This window comes from Phodopus roborovskii, unplaced genomic scaffold (genome assembly GCF_943737965.1).
Source record: "Phodopus roborovskii unplaced genomic scaffold, PHOROB, whole genome shotgun sequence".
NCBI classification, from domain to species: Eukaryota; Metazoa; Chordata; class Mammalia; order Rodentia; family Cricetidae; genus Phodopus; species Phodopus roborovskii.
The window spans coordinates 6,564,666-6,586,033 of NW_026126611.1; the positions used below are offsets into that span (position 1 = coordinate 6,564,666).

At 51.1% G+C, this 21,368-nt stretch overlaps 1 protein-coding gene and 1 non-coding gene across 2 annotated transcripts in view; both read left to right on the top strand.

Moving 5' to 3' along the window:
* The window catches only part of Ezr (ezrin), a 40,419-nt gene that overhangs the window by 12,903 nt on the left and 6,148 nt on the right, over positions 1 to 21,368 (top strand). Inside the window, exons 2-7 of the mRNA XM_051206124.1 lie at positions 7,845 to 7,928; positions 11,173 to 11,268; positions 12,165 to 12,439; positions 13,099 to 13,182; positions 14,015 to 14,161; positions 19,999 to 20,095. Of these exons, the coding sequence (XP_051062081.1) occupies positions 7,845 to 7,928; positions 11,173 to 11,268; positions 12,165 to 12,439; positions 13,099 to 13,182; positions 14,015 to 14,161; positions 19,999 to 20,095 (783 nt within the window). The remainder of the gene's footprint in view (positions 1 to 7,844; positions 7,929 to 11,172; positions 11,269 to 12,164; positions 12,440 to 13,098; positions 13,183 to 14,014; positions 14,162 to 19,998; positions 20,096 to 21,368) is intronic.
* LOC127237758 (small nucleolar RNA SNORD62) lies at positions 9,899 to 9,983 on the top strand. Its single transcript, XR_007835871.1, has one exon. It is a non-coding gene; the product is annotated as a small nucleolar RNA SNORD62 (small nucleolar RNA).

A 21,368-nucleotide genomic window follows, 5' to 3' on the forward strand; every position in this document is an offset into this window, starting at 1 on the left:
CTTAATAGAGTAAGTTCACATATAGCCCTGTCCCCTCCCAGGCCTAGGAAGCAAGTGCTTCTTCTGTTGGACCAATACATGCTACAGTGTGGCTTACATCCCAGAGGAACACCAAGGTTAGTATCCGGGTGTAGCTGGCTACACTTCTGAGACCACCAGGAAAGGTTGTGGCTTACTTAGGGTTCCTCCTCAGGTCAGACACTGTCATATAAAGTGCTTCCTTCAGCAGGGGCAGGTCCTTAGGGGTTGGGGAAACCTGTTATTGTAAGAGTTTGGTGTGATCAGTATCATTGGAGGGCAGAGGACTCTTGAGTCGCTGCCTCTGTCTAGGAAGGAGGACCCAGGGAGGAGAGCCTTTCTCCTGCCCTGGAGGGGCAGACCACAGCTCACCAGCCACGTGACCCTGCTGCTGCCACAAAGGACTATGTGAAGCGGGAGTGGAATGGGGTGTGTGTTGCTGTGGTCAGGCCACTTTGTTTGATAGCTAGTCCCGCCTTCCGCAGAACATGGACTATTTTCATGTAAAACTCAAAAAAAAAAAAAAAAAAAAAAAAAAAAGCTAGCTTACTTAAACGTTTTAGTTGTTGAAAAGCTGTCTCCTTTCATCTTTGTTCTGTCAAGCTGACCATACATGGTCAGGCTTGAGTGACGTTGCTTTGTAGCTGTCCTGTTTGCAATCAGTAGAGCAACAGGGAGCAAACTAACAAAATGCTTACCCAGTAATTCCTCAAGGGGATTGAGAAAGGGAGGTGTCCATACAGCGGAACGCCATTTGGCAATAAAAGCGAGTGAGGACTAATGCATGTACAACAGAGATGATCTTGAAAACCGTGTGAAGTGACAGACAGGAGGCTTCATCTGATATGCCCAGAATAAACAAACCATAGAGCCAGAAAGTAAGCTATTGGTCAACAAGGTTTTGGGGGCTTGGGAGTAATGGGGGAGGCTGCTAGTAGACACCATGTTTCATTTTGAGGTGGCCTAGAACATTCTAAAATCAGTTGGGATCTTTGATACAGAGGGATTGTGAGCTGAGGCCAGCTGTGCTGTGTAGCCATACACTGATTCAAAAGAAGAAAAAAATCTAAAACGTGACAGCAGTGTTTGTGTGCAGTAATTCTGTGAATGATAGAAATTCCAGACTTCTCTTGCAAATGGGTTAATTTTCATGGCATGTAAATTATATTTCCTCAAAGCTCTAAAAACTCACTGACTCTACATGAAAAGCACAGACTCAATTATCCAATCAGGTAGCCCGAAACAGCAGGTGAGCATTCATCTGACGTCATCTGTGACACCCCCCATCTGTGGGAGAATGTCACCATGTCCATCTCCTATTCTGAGCATTCCCAGGCAGGTAAAAGGTCCTAGGCAAGTACATGGAGGTTGTTAGAAGTTGCTGAAGTGGCGGTCCTGGCTGGAATGATGGAAGTCAGCACTGACATTTGCACTGATAAGGAAGGTTGGACTCTCAGCACAATCCTGGGCCCAGACTGAGCTCTGATCGCAGACAGCTGTGATAACTGGGTGTTGTCTTACCTCTGAACCCTCTGCCCGAAGTCTATGCATTCAAATGCCTCTTTTTGAATTTCCTTTCTTTTCCGTGGCTTTCCTGATACATGAATATAGAAGAAAAAAAAAATCACTGCAGATGTTTAGCCTGTAGCGCTATGATGCTGTTCAGGCAGTTCCTTGAAGGCCATGTCACGTGACTGTGTGGAGGAATCAGTGTAGAATGTGTCCCTGCGTTAGAGCTCGTATTGATGTGTTTGCACTCACTTCATAAGTGAGTGTAGAAACCGGCCATAGCGGCGCACACCTTTAATCCCAGCACTCGGGAGGCAGGAGGATCTCTGAGTTTGAGGCCAGCCAGGGATACATAACAGAGACCCTGTCTCAAAAAAACGAAACAAAAGTGAGTGAGAAATCTTAAGCTAAGTTCAAGCCTCAGTGACGTTACCCAAAGGAAACTTGAACAACAAGATTGATTTACCAAGGTCAGAGAAGAGCCAGGAGATAATCTGGCATAATCACACGTGGGAGAGATAGGGTAGATGGTACAAGGTTTCACTGCCAATCCACCTGCTTTTTCCCTTAGACTCTGCATTCTGAAAAATCCTGCCTCTTAGAGATGCCCTTGGGCAGTAATAGAGCCTGCGAACTCTAGCCTGGGCGCCATGGACTTTCACAGTTTGCCTCAGCTAAACAAAAGGAGCAGGAAAATGAAAGTCACACAACTCTGTAGAGAACCACACAGCCACTGGCATGATAACAAGACAGTTCAAGTTGGGGGCCCCACTGCAGCTGGAGGGTGGTGTGTGTGTGGGGGGGGGGTGCAGAGAAAAAGATTCTGACCTCCCTGTGCAGTGACAGAGACCAGCAAAGAGGAGGCCGGTTTATTGTGCCCTAAACAGGGTAGCCGCTACTGCTTTATTCAAAACAGTGCCAGGTCTGGCGGCTGGGTCTTTATGTGGTCTCCGAGGCCCAGAAGCAGTTTGGCCTGTCCAGCAAGGTCACCCTGAAAACTGAAGTAGGGATCCACGAACATTTTCTCGTGGCTGCTTGTTAGTAGGCTCTGTTGTGGTTTTCTCCCCTGCAGTCAGGTGATGTGATTGGCTGTCCTGTGTCCCATCCACATGCCCCTAGGAAGGCAGGCCATTTGCACCCTCAGTCCCCAGTCTTTGGACAAACCCCGTTCATTCCCCCGGGGCCAGCCCCAGCCAGCTGAGAACACCAAGGTAGCTTGCATCTAGCCATTCAGACCTGAGGGGGAGTCAGGACCCAGGCCCAGCCTTTGGATCAGGTGACTAAGGCCCAAGGACAGAGCATCCTCTTCTCTGGGCTAAAGGACCCGGTCCTCGACGCCTCCATTCATTTTATCCTGTTTTGTTTCCTTGAGGCACGGCTTCTCTGTGTATCCTTGGCTGTCGTGGGAACTTGCTGTGTAGACAGCTGGCCTTGAGTTTAGATCTTCCTGCCTCTGCCTCCCCAGCGCTGGAATTAAAGGGGTGCATCGCTGCCAGTGTCCCCCGTAACGCCTGCATTGGGCCCGCCCTCGGAAAGTCTTGACTGGGTTTTAAGAAATATGAATCCCTGAGCCAGATGTGGTGGCACACGCCTGTATAACCCCTAGTACTCTGGGGGGGGGGGGTCAAGGCAGCAGGATCACGAGTTCTAGACTAACCTAGGCTATATATTCCAGACCTTGTCTCAAAATAACAAAAGGAAGATACAGGTTCCCAGACCCCTGAAACGGACAGGTGGGCTTTTAAGCAGCAGTTGGAAGGAAGCGGATGGAACCCACTCAAGGGAGAAGGGGCAGGGGCAGACCACTGCAAGGGGTGGGGGAGGGGTGGGGGCTGGGGGCTGGGGGTCTGCTGACTGCTCTCTTGTTCATGGTGCTCTCAGGTGCCTATGCATCCTGAATGAGCCCAGGACATGGGAGGTACCCGGCAGTGGGGCCGGCCAGCTAATCTCCTCAGTTCTAGGAACAGTAGGTTTAAGCTGAGCTAACCTAGGATGAGAATGACTAACAGAATACTTTGATTGACTAAACAAGAAGGGTGGGGTCAGTGTTGATCAGGCCACCCCTTGCAGTCCTAATCCGAAATAGTGTGTGGTTGAGTGGTCCCAGGAATGCTTGTGAAAGGCTAGCTGCTTTTCATTAAAAACCACCGCAAAGCTTTGTTTAAATTTAGTTTTTACTGGCTCACTTCATCTTTATCTTTTAGTCATAAAAGTTTAGCTCATTGCCTTTGCCAGGGTTAGGTGGTTTGGTTTAAAGAGAACCTGCCCCATGCCCTGGCAGCAAATGAGAAGCTGGCCCTTACCACCAAAGCCACTCATTTGTGGTTGTGCCTGTTGCCAAGGCCACCCAATAGGACCAGTGTGAGACATACATGTATTTATTAGAAATTCGTTTTCTTTAAGAGGCTCGGATATATATTGTCAATACCATGCTAACCTGACTTGTGTCCCGGATAACCTTTAAAAGTGCTAAATTAATTTTAAATTACATTTATTTATTTGTTGGGGCCGGGAGAGTGTACGTATGCCTCTGGTGTGCATGGGGAGGTCGGAGGACACCTTGAGGGAGTTCTCTTCCATCCGTCGCCATGTGAGTCTGGGAGCTCGAACTCAGGCCCGCCTTGGCAGTGGGTGCCTTTACCTGCCGAGCCATCTCATGTCGAGATAAGCAGTTCTGTTACAGCTGTACAAAGACTCCATTAGTACTAACCTGAAGGATGCTTGCACTCACCATACGTACATTTCATTCTTAATCAGTTGAGTGTGGTTATGTCTGGTTGCGTAGATTTTAACATCTTAGAACCCTAGGTGTGAATTATCTTACATCAGCCTCACGATTATGGGGGAAGCACAAGAGACATGTGTATCTCCCCCCCCCAATAAGAACACATGCTTTAGAGTACTTTGGCAACCCTGAGGTAAATACTCTTTTTTGGGGTGTTGGATTGGATTTTAAGTGACAGAGGGGTGAGAGAGAGAGAGAGACAGACAGACAGACAGAGAGATGCATATACAAGTGATTATGCTGGCATCAATCATCAATATTGGCAATTGGCAAGTAGTAAGAGCTCTGAGCTGCACCCCGAGTCCGTCAGCATTGCTCTTGACAAGTGTGAGATGTAAATTACCCAGACAGTAAGGATGGCCACAGGCCCTCTGCTCTCCATCTTAACGTGCAGTTTGGAGTTGAGTCAGTTAAGTTCTTTGTGGGACCATCTTCCTGTCAGAGGGACCAATTAGTTCTTTATTTCTGTGACATTGTTGCCATTCAGGCACCAGATGTGACCAAATCTCCCCCAAACCAAGCATCAGGGGAGCACAAAGGGGAGCTGGGCTATCCTCAGTTGTTGGAGCCCAATTTCTCTCAGGCTCCCATACCGTGTATGTGAACAGTTATGTTATTAAAAGTTGCATTTAAATTTTGGTGGACATTTTGGGCTGCATTGCAACACATTAAAGACTTTATAAACTGAAAACAATCCTACTGGTCAGTGTGCAGTAGACAGTGCAGTAGCTCAGTGTGCAGTAGACAGAGGCAGTGTTTTGGAAAGGTGGTTGGGTTGGTGCTTGTAGATAGATGTTCATTGACTTGGAACACATGTGCTTAGGAATTGGCTCTGAGGGATACTAGAGGGGTCTGCAATCCTTGGGATGGTCTTGTAGAGTGATCACTGTGCTATCCAGATGCCAGCATCACCCTCAGCAAAGACACCCATTGGGCCATAACTGCTGAGCTGCAGGAGCTCATTGGCTGAGAGCCGTGCAGCCATGGACAACGAGGGCTGTGCTCATTGGCTGGTCTGTTGCCATGGTTGTGTCAGCACACCTGTATCAGTCTTGAGTGTCAAGACTATGGAGCCGGCACCGTATATGAATCTGTACGTGTGTTAATATTGACTCGACACCTTCTGTTGTTTGTCTTTTGCTTTGTTTCTGCTGTGGTTTTTAGAGACAGGGTTTCTTCTGTGTACCTGATTGCCCTGTGGCTTTGAACCCATAGATCTGCCTGCCTCTGTTTAGGAAGGATTCTTAAAATCCTGGTGTATGCCCAGTCACAACTGGGGCTTGTCCTTTTGGATGGGGCCAGTGGAAGGGTATCTCGTGTTGCTGCAGCTGTGGAGTCCCCTGCAGTGGGAGAGATGGGTTCTGAGCCGCACAGACCTGAGCAAGCTTAAGCAGTTCACTTTCGGAGCTGCTTGCTTACCCACCTAGCTGTTTGAACTTTGACTGGAATAAAACGTAATCAGAACCCTAAGATAGCATACAGCTGGTAACACATGCCTACAGTCCTGGATGAGACGGGAGGATTGCCCATGAGTTAGAGGCCAGCCTGGTCTCTATAGTGAGTTCCCATGAGTCAGAGGCCAACAACCCATACTGAGCTCTGGTGAGACTCTCTCAAAAGAGCCTCCAAAAGGAGATGGGTATTACATTAAATTTCTAATAACGTGTTTCGTGTAGTTTTCAGAGCGGTTGACATCAGCCTAAGTGTATTTGTAAATGTGGGCACACACGCATGGGCTGATGCATATGTGTGCATATACCTGCTAAGGCCTTAAGTTGGTAGTCTCTTCCTTCACTGCTGTCCACCCTATTTATCAAGGCAGGGTCTCTGCCGGAATTCCAAGCTCTCCAGTTCCAGCTAGTCTGGGAACCAAACTCTGGTCCCCATACTTGATGTCAAGCACTTTATCCACTGAGCTATCTCTACCGTCTGTGTAGTATCTTTTTCTGATAATCACTGGTGCTGGCTTCTGGAGGTGACCTCTTCCGGATGCCCAGAGTTTAGAACGCCTTGCTTGGTCGGGAATGGTCTCCAGATCCAGCCTGCCCTTCCGTTATGTGGTCGCTGAAGCTCTGCTGACCTAGTGTTGGGATGTTTAGTTTGTTTTCCTAATGCCCTCCCCTTTAATTAAAAGGAGTGTTATTTATTATCAGGAAGTGACAACCACTTTAAAACTTAAAAATCCTATTAAAATGTAAAAGTTTCTTCAACTTGCAGGTGTGGGGAGACAGTGTTTTTGTTTTGTTTTGTTTTGTTTTAAGTCTGGAGAATGATGCCAGCTATGGATGTTCCCCGGCATCTGGAATGTATGTTAGAACTCCCAGTCTTAACATTGTTGCAAACCTTTTGTCTCCCGTCACCCCCCCCTCCCCCATCTTGTTTTTGCATTTTAGACAGGGTCTCATTGTGGGGCCCTGGATGATGAGGAGACTGGCCTCATACTGAGAGCCGCCTGCCTCTCCCTCCCTGGCGCTAGGGTTAAGCGTGTGTGCTGCCACGCCTGGAGAGAAAGCAGACAAACTTTCTCTGGAGGAACTCACATGTGACGCCTGCTCTCCACTGTTGTATCCAGTAGCTACTGGATACTGAGCTCTGTGGGCTAAGTACTGCCCTCGCGTCCTGGAAGAGACCCCTCTCTCTGGCCCTGTCAGAATCATAGCTGCTGTGTGCTGTGGTCTTTCCCTGTGGGAGGGTGATGTGGAAAGAACCTCTGGGAAGGTGTCCTATGCTGTGTGTGCGTGTGTGCACATGCCTGCATGTGTGTATCTGCCAGGTGCCATTGGAGGTCAGAAAAGGACATTCCACCCTCTGGGGTTGTAGATGTTGTGGAGTGCTGGGGATGAGCATCAAGTGCTCTTAACTGGTGAGCCATCTCTCCAGCTCCACCTGAGTAGGAGCATTTTAAGGCTGTCCCCGTCACTTGGATCGCCTCGGTCCCCAGGGAGCCTAAGGGAGGGTACCATTCTATTGCAGCTCCCACCACCTTCCTCTTGTATCCGTCCTGTGTCCTAGCATCGGTAGACCGCACCGTTTGGTTGTCACAGTTTTGACTGTAGACGTCATTTCCCCTTTCCGGCTTCGTGATTCCTGTCTTAAATGGCTGTGTGCTGTGCTGTCCTGTCTTGCTTGGTTTTGGTGTTTACTTGTTGCCCCATTTTTCTGTCAGTTTCTAATGTCCCCAAACTATCAGGGGCACGGCCCTCCTCCCTCCTCTACTTTTTGCCTGGGTGTGAACCTCTGGCTGGTACCTCGGGAGCCCTGTCTGCCTCAATCGACTCTTGATGCAGACCTCAGTACCGATGCGCTTTGTAGCGGCAACGGGGCTGGCTGCCTTTGAACCCAGATCCCGTACCTGCTGAGGCTTCAGTCAGCTGACACCCCTTTAGGACCTGTGATCGGCATGAGGACGGATGTAAAGAGTGTGGATACGGTAGCTGCAGTGCCAGGCAGCTCTGGGGTTAGACCAGAGGTCAAGGGGGCCACAGGGCAAGAAGGCTCAGGGAGACTCAGGTTTCCTCTTCCTGTTTTCCAGGTCAACGTCCGGGTGACCACCATGGATGCAGAGCTGGAGTTTGCCATCCAGCCAAACACCACCGGGAAACAGCTTTTTGACCAGGTTAGTCTTCGGCGTTGGCAAGGGGAGTTGACCGTCTTGGAGAAATGTGTAAGAGACCAACCCTTTGGTCTTGTAGTAGCGTATTATCGTGTTTTGTTCATTCACTTCAGGTAGCAGATGGAAAAGGCCTTTCTTTGAGAAAGCGGAGTTGGGTCTTTGGCTATTAGCTGATATACTCAGTTGATGTTGGGGTTTATCATAGCAACACTGCTCCGAATACAGTTTTGCTAAATGGCCCAGCCCTTCCCAAAGTGGCTAGAAAACACTATCCAGCCGTGTGTCACGTGTCGGGTGCTCTTCCTGCAGAGGGGCCAGATAGTCACACTTAGGTTTGAAGACAGTGCAGTCTGTGTCTAACTCTCATTCTCTCCACTACTACTGAAAAGTGGCCACAAATCCGTGGATTGTGAGCACAGTGACCTTGTTCAGAGAAAAATGAAATGGGCCACCATCTTTTTAAAGGGATTTCCTGAACCTTAAAAAAATTTTTTTCCCTTATCTTCTGGACCACACGGGTAGTCAGCAGGCCAGATTTGGCATCCAGACCATAGCCAGCCCCCTCTGCTTCGTTAGAGTCCTCGTCTGTGGGTGAGGTGGAGCCCATCTGGCCTGGGACGGCACTAAGTGTGTCAGCCCCGTGGTCCCCCTTGCTTTTGTGAGGAAACAGGCTATCCTATGTTGACTCTTAATGAAGCACTGCAGGTGGCCAGCTCCAACGGGCAGTTCCACTGCAGAACACTTGCTTTTGGAAAGTAGCTTTTCCAGAACGTTCTACGTACATGACCCTCACACAGAACGAGGAGAACGGGCACCTCTTGCTCCCATCTCGTCTTGGAAAACCCTTCCTTGCCTCTTTGTCCTCCGCCCAACTTCGTAGACTGAATGGGTCCAGACAGTGGCTAGGCGCGTGTCGAGGATACTTGGGTTCTGGCCAGCAGCTCACCCTTGGCATCCAGGCCCTCAGTGGGGTCTGCTCAGGCTTTGTCTTGAAGTAGCAAGGCAGGCAGGCATCCATGTCCTTGAGCCTCCGGAAGCCTGAGGTGAATGGCAGAAATAAAGGAGAGCAGACTCTGGAGAGTAGACAAGGGTCGGGGTGCTAGGCCAGAGCAGAGGTGAGTCATGCGGCACCCGTCCGGGAGCTGGCTGGCCCAAGTACGCCCCCCCCCCCCCCGGCCACTCGGCATTCAAGGGCCAAACCTGAAGATGAACGTTAGTGCTGTGGAAACCTCTGCTCATGCTCGATCCGGTCTTCTCTGGAAAGCGAGCACAGGTTAGTGCCTGCCAGGAGGCTCTGTCTGCAACAGAACCTTGGGTGCCAGGGCGTGCCCAGACCTGTTCTGCAGTGCACCATTGTTTGAAGGTGCTTCTCTGCTAGTGAGACTTAAGAGACTTTGTGCTCTGGGGTGAGGCTAGACTCAGGATGAAATCTAAAGGTCACCCCTGAAAAATTCCCAGAGGAAGCTGGACACCCAGAGGAAGGCCCCGAGTGCTGTCCGCAGCATGTCCGCACCCTAGCCCGATCAGTTTTGGCCCTTGAGTACCCTCTTCCTTGCTGGCAAATGAGTGGCGGGACCACAAGCAAAATTGCTTCCACAGCGGAGCAGGAAGTGTGAGAGGAAAGATGAGACCATAGTCACAGATCCAAGGAAGGATGCTTGCCGCCCCCCCCCATACCCTCCAGCCTGGTGGAACCACGAGAAAGAGACCATGGGCATGCCAGCACCCCGTGACGGTCCCCACCATCCCGCCTCTGCAGCGGCTGTTCTGTGGGGACGGGGGAATGCACACAGCAGGCATGTCAGCTGCTGTCTGGTCAGCCCTATCATCCAACCCTTCCCGAGGCAGAACTGCCCAAAAGTCAGCCCCCAGGCTGCCGGGACGCAGGATCGTAGGACCTAGAAGGCAGTGGAAACTTGTGGCCTTGTGGGAGCACCTAGGACCTGTGGGGTGGTTTCGGGATGCAGCAAAGGTCTCAGTGATGTACTTCCAATAGATCCTTCTGACCCTCCACTGTGGACTCAAAGCAGGGAGATGAAGAGGACAGAGACTGAGAGACCAAAGCGCAAAAAAAAAAAAAAAAAAAAAAAAAAAAAGGTGCCGAGCGAAACCACCCAAGACCGTCCATTGGGAACAGTCAGGACAACGGGGCAGCTTTCCACTGAGATTGTTGGCGGTGGCTGCACGGGATGCATGCAGACCGACACGTCCATGCACACAAACGCAAGAGGGGACTCTCGGTGGCCTTGGAAGCCAGTGGAAGCCGAGAGCCCAGAGTGGGAGGTGGAATGGGCAGGAAGTTCTCACTGGCTGCTCAGGACCAGGCTGAGGCCGCAGTTGGGTGGATGAAGTGCAAAGGGTAGAGTAGAGCCAACACCTGCTCATTACGCGTGTGCAGCCTCCTGTCCCCTCAGATGATAAGGCGCTGGCTTGTGGAGAGTAGGAAGTTGCCAGGGGTGGACATAGAGTCCTTCTGCACCCACACAAGGGCAGGGGCTTCACAAAGTCCTTGGGGCAGGGTGTATGGAAGAAGCCAGGCTTCGGTCACACCATCCCGTGCAAAGTCTTGGGTGTGGTGCACCCCACAGGGGCAGGATGAGCAAGGTGGCTGCGGCAGCTACTAAGCAGAGACCCTGAAGTTCTAGCAAGCATCTGCCCCTCCACAGAAGAAAGAAAAGGACAGGTGTGACAAGGTTCCTTGCTGCCCTGTCTCCATGGTTCCTCTTTTTAGGGAAGATGAGACATCTCACTATATAGCCTGTGATGGTCTCTAACCACCACCCTTCCTGCCTTGCACCCCTGAAAGCGGGGATTTGATGTGTACCATCAACACCTGGCTTCTTGTGTGGCTTCTGGTGTGTTTAGTCAGTGTAGTGTTGTGGCATTTAAGATGACAACGTCTGAGATTTGGGGTTTAATTCGTGCGTGTGCGTCTGTGTGTGGTTACTTGCATGGACATCTCCTGGAGGAGGGCTGTGGGTTCCGTGTGCTCATCACAGCTTATCCTGCAGCCGGCAGTAGAGGGGCAGGGTTGGTAAAGCTTACAGATGGCCTTGGCTCTGGTCTAAAATGTCACTTGTACTTTGACGTGACATCTGTGGGTCAGAGGTTGCATTCGAGACTTACCCTGTTTGTTGTACCAAGCAGAGTCCCAGTCTCTGGGGACCGCTGAGGACATTGGGGTCAGTCGCTGGCTGCCGTTGTGTGGGGGGGTGTTTCTCATGGCGGGCCTCTCATTCTTTCACAGGTGGTAAAGACCATTGGCCTCCGGGAGGTGTGGTACTTTGGCCTTCAGTATGTGGACAATAAAGGGTTTCCTACCTGGCTGAAACTTGATAAAAAGGTAAGTTGGGGTTAACCATTTGTTACCACCTGGGAGAGGTGTATGTAGGCTGTCAGTGCCCCTCACCCCTGATGGCCACCTCTGTGGCCATCACAGCCCGAGCGCCTCAGCTCTGCCTCTCTTGTCTTTTCGTTCTTGCTATTGTTGTAAAGACTTCTCAGACAGAGGCTGCGAGCTTCCAGGAAGAGAGAATGTGGCTAGATTAGATCTTGGCTCTCCTACCCGGGTCCCCGTTGGGGCAGGTGATGGTTAACTGCCTCGCGGCCTTAGTGAGTCGCCCACCATATCGTCAGAACCTGCTGTTTTGTTTGAGTCTGCAGTAAATTATCTTCTCCTTCTCGCTCCCGATTGACTGGGCAGCCCCGCTCCTAGCTGTGAAAGTGCCGGCTAGACGCCTTTCCCCGGGGCCTTGGCAGGCTGTGCTCCTTTATTTCCCTCGCCTCGTTTTCCGAGTCTCTGTAAGGAAGGTGAGAGGTGACAGACAGCAAAGTATGGGGGTCAGCTCACCGCCCGGCCGCAGGCTGGCTTGAGGGCAGGTCACGGCAGTGGGGAGGACATGGGGTCATCCCCAAATGCGTTGTGTGCGCGCTGGGGTGAGGGGCACCGACAGCCTACATAGATCCTGTGCTACAGTGATGGGTCTCAGTGCTAGGGAAGGGCTGAGCTGCTAGAGTGCTTGCCCGACCTGCACGAAGCCCTGTGTAAACCAGGCATTGTGGGTCAGGAGGCAGAGGCGGGAATATCAAACCCACGACCACCCTCCATAACACCCCAAGTCTGCAGCAAGCCCGGCCTGCCCTCAGGTGATACCAGCCGTACTTAGGGGTGACTCTGGAGTCACTGGTGTTCGGGAGTGGCCTGCAGTTGGCACTGAGAACCACCCTTCTGTCACACAGGTGTCTGCACAAGAGGTTCGGAAGGAGAACCCCGTCCAGTTCAAATTCCGGGCCAAGTTCTACCCCGAGGATGTGGCGGAGGAGCTCATCCAGGACATCACGCAGAAGCTGTTCTTCCTCCAGGTCAAGGATGGGATCCTCAGCGACGAGATCTACTGCCCCCCGGAGACGGCCGTGCTGCTGGGGTCCTACGCGGTACAGGCCAAATTCGGGGATTACAACAAGGAAATGCACAAGTCTGGGTACCTTAGTTCCGAGCGACTGATCCCCCAGAGGTGAGTCCAGGCTGGCCTGGGAGGAGGGCGCTCTGTCAGGGTCACAAGCTCCTCTAGGCTGGGCCTCTGGTACTTTCCAAAATGCTTACTTAGGAATGTCCTGAGCCAGCAGGCTCCTCTGATGATTAACTGAGACACAGCAGGGCCACCATGTCCCTGCTCTGATGGGCAAGCCCCTTGATGACCTGCCTGCTTAGCTCTGCCTCTGCCTCTGGCCTCTGGCAAGTCTGCCCTTCCTCACTGATAGAGACAAAACAATGATCCCTTTTGTGGAAAAGTCATTAAAAAATAATAACCTACAGTAGGGGGGGCTGGAGAGGTGGCTCAGAGGGTGGTAAGAGCTCTGGCTGCTCTTCCAGAGTTCCTGAGTTCAATTCCCAGCAGCCACGTGGTGGTTCACAACTCTCTGTAATGAGATCTGGTTCCCTCTTCTGGTATGCAGGCAGAACGCTGTATACATAAATAAATAAATAAATAAACAAATGTGGGCTTTGAGTTCTTTGAAAGGCTAAATCTTCAGGCTTATGCTCAAGAAAGAAAACCATAGAGACAAAAACTCGCCATGGTTGCCTCACTCAAAAGAACAGTGTGAGGCCTCGTGGCTGGTGTCTCATAGCCCTTCAAGGTGACCGCCCTGCATCTCTCCTTTTGGAACCTAGAGTCATGGACCAGCACAAGCTCTCCAGAGACCAGTGGGAGGACCGAATCCAGGTGTGGCACGCAGAACACCGAGGAATGCTTAAGTGAGTGCCAGCCTTTTCAACTCCCCTTCCCACGGGACCCCAGGTAGCTTGCAGAGAGGCCAGCGTTTGGGATCTGTTCTGTTCCCTTGGGGAGGAGAAAGTGAGTTTGTTTTGTTTTGTGTAACAGCCCTAGCTGTCCTGGAACTAGCTTTGTAGACGTACTGAGATCCATCTGCCTCTGCCTCCCGAGTGCTGGGATTAAAGGCGTGAGGGGAGCATTGGTCTCCGGGGGAGTGGGGTTCTCTGTCCCTTGTCAAGGATGCCACTTCAATTGCTTATTAAGGTTATCTATCGCCTTCAACACTGGGTGAGAAGGGCTGTGAAGCTGGGAGGGACAGACAGACGGGGGCATTAGGGTACTCCAGTGAAGACCCTAGTTCCTGCGGCTGGTCTTGTGCACTCCCTTGCACTGTGGGACTCAGAAGCTATGTGCCACAGGAGCCCTTGGTTGGGCCAAGAGCCTTAGAGAGTCCTTTGTTGCATTCCCTGGTCACGCTGAATGTAAGAAACAGTGTTATTCCCCACTAGGAGAATAAAAAGAAAAGGAAATCTGTCTTCTTAGAAACCAGAGCAAATCATTTAGTTCTATCTGGATGTGTAGGGCAGATAAGTTACAGGGCTCAGGGTAGCACAAGGCCCCAGTCAGGGAGCTGCTTGTAGGCCTAGCTCATCGCTGCACCTTAGCTAGCAGCTGCCTTTGGTGGCTCCAGGCCTTGCCTGCCTCTATGCCCTCACTCTGCGTGGCTGGCCTTTATTCCAAGCATCAACAGAGTCAGGTGTGTTTGTGTGTGAATGCTGCCAACCATAATACCTATGTCTTCTTTCCCGTTAGGGACAGCGCTATGCTGGAGTATCTGAAGATTGCCCAGGACCTGGAGATGTATGGGATCAACTATTTCGAAATCAAAAATAAGAAAGGAACGGACCTTTGGCTTGGAGTTGACGCCCTTGGACTTAATATTTACGAGAAAGATGACAAGTGAGTTGAAGTTGGTTGTTGATTTTAAATGTGGGGTAGCAAGCCTTCAAAACCAAAGAAGTGTGGGCATGCTTTGAACGGTGCGGTAGCTTGGTGGCCCCGAAGTCGGTGTGTCGCTCTCTGGTCTCTGCCCAGCACAAGGGAAGGCCCAGCGTGCACTAACCTTAGGACTCTGAGCCCTGTGAAGCTGAGAGTGTGTAGCTCCCAGAGGACTTTCCCCTGCTGCCTAGCCAGGGTGGACTCCTGGCTCAAGGCTTGTGCTAATCCAACCAGGAATGCTGATAATGCCACCAGACATTCCTGTAAGCAGTGGCAGCCTGCGTGGACGAACAATTAGCCAAATCCCGAGTCCACAGGAGGTGTCTGATTGCTTCACAGACATTACCTTGTCTGTCAAGCAAGGTCTGTGAGCAAAGTCATAGGAAGATCTCCGCCTGGCTCCCTGAGCCTCTTGTCGGCTCAGTTGCAAGTATTCGTCCCTGAGTTCCCGGTGGTTTCCTAATCGCGGAAGGTGGGCTCTGGCTGAGGAGGTGTAAGACAGTCTTCATGTCCAGTTCATAGGTCATATTTGTGAAACAGAAGCCTGGAGCCCTGAGGTACAGGCAAGCGCTGTGAAGTGTGTCGGGATGTGATGGCCTTCCCCCCTCCCCCCCCATGTTCTGTCATCTCCTCATACCTCACTCTGCCCCATGGTCCCTCTGCAGTTATCTAAGAGAGCGACTGCTGGTAATAAATGACACACATAGAGAACCCAGCCAGTGACCAGGGCAGGCGTGGTGACGCACCTTCAATCCTGTACTCAGGAGGCAGAGGCAGGCGGAGCTCTGAGTTTAAGGCTAGCAAGGGCTACATAGTGAGACCCTGTCTAAAATATAACTAAATAGCCCATTCAGAACATCCCAGGGACCCTGAACCCTTGGCGAAGCGAGAAGCCGGCTCTGGGCTTAGGCTTGCTTCTGCACAAGTGTGGGTGGTGCAGTGTTGGTATAGAAACAGGGCAGTCTGAGTGGAAAGGAGCTCTCAGGCACGGCCCACGGTCCTTCCTCCAAGCCACGCCTAGAGGCTGGGGACACTGGGGCACCGCCACGCTGAGAAGCAGTGCCTGGAATCAGAAAGCCGGCACCGGGCAGGGCTTTGTGGAAATGTGCGTGGGAAGCGGCTTCTGGCTTTCAGCTCCATTTTTAAATGGCCAGGTCTTATAACAAGCCCTGGCAGGGGCTGTCCAAACAGGTTTTTCCAGCTGTAAGAAACTGCATCGGCAGGAACTTTCTGATGCCAGCCTGTAACCACCCTAACCCTAGAAAATGCTGCCCCCACCACACACACACACAAGATTTTTTAACTGTGCCCTGCTGGGCTCCCCCCCCCCCCCAGGCTCCCATTTAGCAGCCAACCGCAATTCTCCCAGTGGCCTTCGGTCTCCTCTCCTGGTGGCAGGAGGCAGCTCTGCTCCTATCACAATACCTTCCAAAGAAGGCACACCCTCTCTTCCCAGGAAAAGCGTTTAGGTAGACTCGGAATCGGTTAACAGCAAGGGTCTTTCCCGTTTACAGTAGCTGCAGGCGATTGTTCCGGGCTCTGAGGGACCAGAGCTCTAAGTCCTGGGTATTGAATTCCATCCTTCACCAACAGAAGTAATGGTGGGGACTGGATATTCTTGATACATTGTTAATAGGGCAACTTGATACACAAATAAACAGCTATATCTTTATCATTGAAATTAAACGGGCTCTGGCTGGGAAATGTCTCCCAGGGGCCCCCTTTTCAGGGTTTATGCCGAACCGTGTGAGAGCACAGGTACCGAAAGCGTTTGTCCGTCCCCCTTCTCTAACCCTTGGCTTGGAGGGGGGGGGTAGGCAGACCCCCACCGCTACACCCCAGTGAGCTATATGCACAGAAGTCCAGCTGAACCGGACTGTAATTCCTCCTGGCGTTTTCATACCAGAACGCTCTGACACAAATAAAGCCGAGGACACGGAGGCTGAGCCCAGACCCTGTGCTCTCTGTCAGCGCATGCAACCCTGTAACCTCACTCCATTGTGAAGTAGTTATGTAGACAGTAGTCCCAGCTCAGGGCTCCACGTGTTAGAAGAGTGGCAGCTGGAGGGGACATCTCCGTCCCCATGGTCGCTGAGGGTGACTTAATAGCTGGGGTACTTCCTAGCCTGGGGCTGGTGTGTCTCACTGTGTTCTGTGGCATCTGTGCTTGTCCCAGGAAATGAAAACACAGATCGCCTACTAGGGCTCAGTAGGTTTCCATAGGAAATTTAAAGATAGTAGAATGTAGTCTTATGTTTATTTGCTGACTTTTGACAAACATGCCTGAGAAATCCCAAATCATACCAAGTCATAGACTGTTTATCATTTCTGCTTGGCCTTCATGGTGCACATCTTTAATCCCAACAATCGGGAGGCAGAGGTAGGAGAATCTCAGAGTTTGAAGCCAGCCTGGTCTACAGAGCAAGTTCCAGGACAAGGGCTACACAGAGAAACCCTGTCTAAAGAAAAGAAAGAAAGAAAGAAAGAAAGAAAAAGAAAAAGAAAGAAAAATCACCTCCATTGCTCCAGATTTTGAATTAAAAATTGTATTGAAGACTATCCTTTAAAAAAAATTATTTCTGATTAGTTTAAAATATTACAAAGAGTTCCCATATAGATTTTACCCATCTTTTCCCACTGTGTAGACTCTTGTGTGACCATCAGGAAGGAAGGCAGAGCTCATGCAGAGTGGTCACAGGCTGTGGGTGTGCTAACAGCTGGCTTCTGCTTCTGCAACCCAGCCAGCACCCGGCCTCGCTCCCGGGGTCTGCCAGCACCCGGCCTCGCTCCCGGGGTCTGCCAGCACCCCGCCTCGCTCCTGGGGTCGGCCAGCACTGATGTTTTGGGCTTTCCATTGACTCTTTAGAAAGTCAGCTTGGCATTGCCTGCTGTTTGCTCACAATCAGTGGAGTTTTGCCCTTTGGGTGAGAATCCTCCAAAAGCACTTGGGGCCTCCCACAAAGCAAGAGGTGGCATCACGCAGTGGCTGCTGACTGGGTCAGTGCCACCAGGAGCCTCCACTGTCTTGTCTGTCCTTGTCACTGTAGCTGGCAAGTATATTTTAGGGACAGACTGTGAAACTGAATTTACTGACACTGATTTTTAGACAATTAGCCATTGATTCTAATGTCCGTGGATGGAACCTTCGTGGGATGATGTCTGTCTAAAGGAACGGCAATCTCAGGGAAGGGGCAGTCACACATAGACTAGAAGGAGCCAGTTTCTTTTCCCATTTATTCAGCTCTGTATTAATGTGAACTGGTGGGCATTTGCTAGCAGTAGTGTTCGTTACTCAGGCTGTTTGAGATTCAGTGTGTAGAAGACCTTGGCATTGGTACCCGTGTCCTTTCCAGGTGACCCCATTGTCCTTACCCTCTCGAATCTCAAGATGCCCAACAACCAGCCATCTCCAGGGACCTCTGGTTCCTCTTGGTAGAGAATCCCACGTTGTCATCGTCTGCTTCCTCCTCCAATTCCAGGGCTTACAGGTGGCCCAGGCTGCCCTAGGACTCACCACTCCCACCCCTCAGCCTTCCAAGTGCTGTGATTATAGGCATGCACCCATAATCCCTCCCCACCCCCTTCTAAGTTGGTGACACATATGGGCAGTTACAGTATAAATCCTGTGGCAGTCTTCTGGGTGGACCATGCCCATGTCCTACGTGTGATCCCTGTTTGGGCAGGGAGAGAGGTAAAGACAATGCTTGTAGGCTTTCATTTTCCAATTGGCTAGGGGTTCAAGGATGCTCTTTAACTTAGAAGGGAGTCACAACTGCCAAGTTTAACCCTTGTGTTTTGATACTGCAATTATGCTCATGAGTGATGACTGGTTGTCACACGTGAGCTTTCAAAGTCTTAAAGGCTATGTTGGACCCCACCTTGAGAAAACAGGTGCCTGCTGAGCTTGGAGGCCTGGCTTTTCTGGGTCAGAGACTAGAGGGACTTGTACCGACAGGAGCTGTGGGACAGGGCCTGACCTCCTTGGGTTTTAGGAGCTGGAGATGTTCACCTGGCCATGTGCATATGGGTTGAGCAGCAGTCTCCTAGTTCTTCTGACCAGCTTTTGCCCCAGAAGCAGCCTCTTGCCTTTGCCATGCTTTAGCTTCTGTGTGTGTGTGTGTGTGGGCGCGGGGGTGGGGGGTGGGGGGGTATTGCACAGGCAGAAGAGCGGGTAGGCCCCAGGCTATGGCTGCATTTCAGGTGTTTGGAGACCTGTCAACAAAACCGCATTGCTGAAAGTTATGTGTCCCTTGTATGGGTGACGACACAGTGACAGAACACACTGCATTTGAGCACCATGACCCATGTTTAACGATGGGTTACAAGCATAGCCAGCCTGGCCAGTGTCCCACATCGCTTCTGCAGTTGTGCGGTGACTTCTGTGCCCTGGGAGCCTGGAAGCCCTCTTGCGGCCTTCAGAGACTGGCTGCCTTTTGTTTTTGACCCAGCTTTTGCTGCCAAAGCAAGACCCGCCCTGCCCTGCCCATTATGTCGTTAGGCACTGAATTCCACCCCAACCCCCAACCTTGCTATGATCTGCTGGTGGTCCCCCCCCCTTTTAATTTTTATTTTAGATAGGTGTGTGTCAGTGCTTGTGTGGCATGTGCACATGTGTATAGATGCCCAAGAGGGTCAGGGGTCCTGCTTGATCAAGTTCCACTTTATTCCCCTGAGACAGGGTCTCATTGGGCCTGAAGCTAGTCTGGCTGCAGTGAAACTCAGCAGTCGTGGTTTGTCCGCCGCCAGAGTGCTAGAGCTGCAGATGGATGCCCTTTCTGTTAGTCTATGGCTAGGAACTCTGCTTTTCAATCTTGCGTAGAGAACACTCCTGCCTGTGAGCCATCTCCCCAGCCCAGGACTATTTTCGATAGCAGTACTTGAGCAGTGCTTTGAGGGACTGTCCGAGTGAGATGGTTGGTATTTCTGGTAAGGTGTTGGAGAGTAGAGTAGGGACATTCTCACGCAAGGCAGTGTGGTCTTGACATCTATTGCTGGAAAAGCCAGAATCCAGCCAATCGTGTAATGACATTGAGTAGTAAGACCATATAGGGCTTTTGTGTTGTCTGAGCCACCCTGGACTGATGCAGGGCATCTATCTAGCGAGGTAGGAGCATGTGGTAGCTAAGAGCCACAAGTGTGGAATCTGTCTGTCCCTGCCTCCTTCCAGCAGTCTGTGGCTTCTCTGTAAAGCGGGCCCGTGTGGAAAGCAAGGCGTGTTTTTATAAAGCTTCGAGTAACATGGTACCTAAATAACCCTGATGTGGTTTGCCTCAGAGTGGGGAGGGAGGGCCTGGGGAAGAGGGGACAAGGAGATGTGCTGATTGCCTGGAACCCTGTGTTGAAAGAGTCGTTTGAGCTCCAGGGCCTCTCTCGGGTGAGTGAAAACTGTCGACATGTCTGGGGAGAACTGGTTGGCTGATAGGAAGTTAACCAGACCACAGAAGGGAGTGGGGCTCTGGCAGCGTGGGAGCGTGGGCAGGGCAGGCACGTGGGGGTTTGAGGCAGAAGGCGGGGTCAAAGGGGTACTCCTGATGGAGAATCCCCGCTTCCCACAAGATGACCAGCGCAGTGATGCGGCGCGGCCTCCTGAAGCTGGGGACAATGACACGTGGCTGCACCAAGGCTACTGGCACAGCCATTTGGTTGAGCCTGGGATGGTAAAGGCTTTAAAAAGTGTCTATTAATTCTGTTTCTTGGACTTGCTTTCTGTTTTAAAGCCATGTTTGCTAAGGTCTCTGAGGCCAAGAGCACTCGTGCGGACATCTAATCAGCTGCTGTTTTTCTTTTTATGACCTCAGGTTGACCCCAAAGATCGGCTTCCCTTGGAGTGAAATCAGGAACATCTCTTTCAATGACAAAAAGTTTGTCATTAAGCCCATCGACAAGAAGGCACCTGTAAGTTCTAGTGTAGACCCGGCCGCTGCTTACATTCTCACAGCTAGCTGGGTTCTCGGGAGGACGCTGAGGCTCCCTGTGTGAGGGAGGCAGTGTTTCTCGGTGGTCCTTCTGATGGAAGCTCAGAGATCTTTAGGGCCACGTGACTGACCACTGCAGTGGGAGGTTGTTATAGAGACCAGATGTGTCCATCCAAAGCTAGGTGATGTAATCTCAGGCTTCATACAGAGAAAAGAACAGCTCTGTCATTGGCCTTGTGATAATAAGCATTTCCCAAAATGACACACCCAGCTTGCCCAATGTTCATGTGGGCAGCCAGCCTGCCCCTGATACCAGCTTTGTGGGTGCTGCTCATGCCCCAATGGTATCCGGTTGGAACATAGACTATGAGACTTTCAAGTCCGAAGGACCAAAATTGGGTTTTCTGTACCTTCTTGGGCTTACAGTTACTTGTTGCAAGTGTTTGAGAGAATGGTGGGTCCCCGGGGTTTCCATTCTGCCTCTTGCTTCTCCCTTCCAGTTGAGCAACCCACCTTTGTCCCTGTGGTCACTCTGTCAGGTCCTCTGCCCATGGGGGAAGCAGAGTGTAAAGAACTGACAGGGTCTGTGTTTTGTGGAACTTTATTTGGGATTAACTGATGTTAGCTCAGGATGTTGAAGACGTAGAGATAGCTGCAGTGTGGTGGAAATGGCAAGGATTCTCTCTTCTAGTTTTGTCTCTTTGGTTGTAACTTTTTTTCTAGAGCTTGCTCTTTTTACTAGTTACAGACTGGGAAAGAGTTTGGGTTCCCTGTTCCATGGGAAGCTCAGAGGGGCTCTGTGGCTGTCTGGTGAGCCTGTCGGGACTGAGAGCTGCTTCAGGGCAGCAAATCCACTCAGGGCGCTCGGTGCTTCTGCCGCCGCCTTCCCCATGCATGGGGTAGGCTATCCGAACTGCTAAGTCAGCGTGTCTCAACTAGGCTTGTGGAAGTATTTTCTTTATTGAAATGCTCCCTGCTGTTTGTAAACTGGTGACTCCATTGCCACAGGCACTCGTGTAGTTCTTTAAAGTTAAACTGTTTAATATAGGCTCGGGCTCCATGGCAACAGCTCCCATTAATATGTAACCCACCAGCTGAGGGTCACAGCAAACCCATGCTTTGTGGGCAGTGAGGTAGCATGGCTAGGAAAGCAAGACAATTCTGAAGTCGATTGCTTTCTACTCAGAATGGTGCTAATTTTCAGAACCTTTTTTCTTTTTGATTCAGCTGACGGTAGAGCCGGTCTTCAGGGG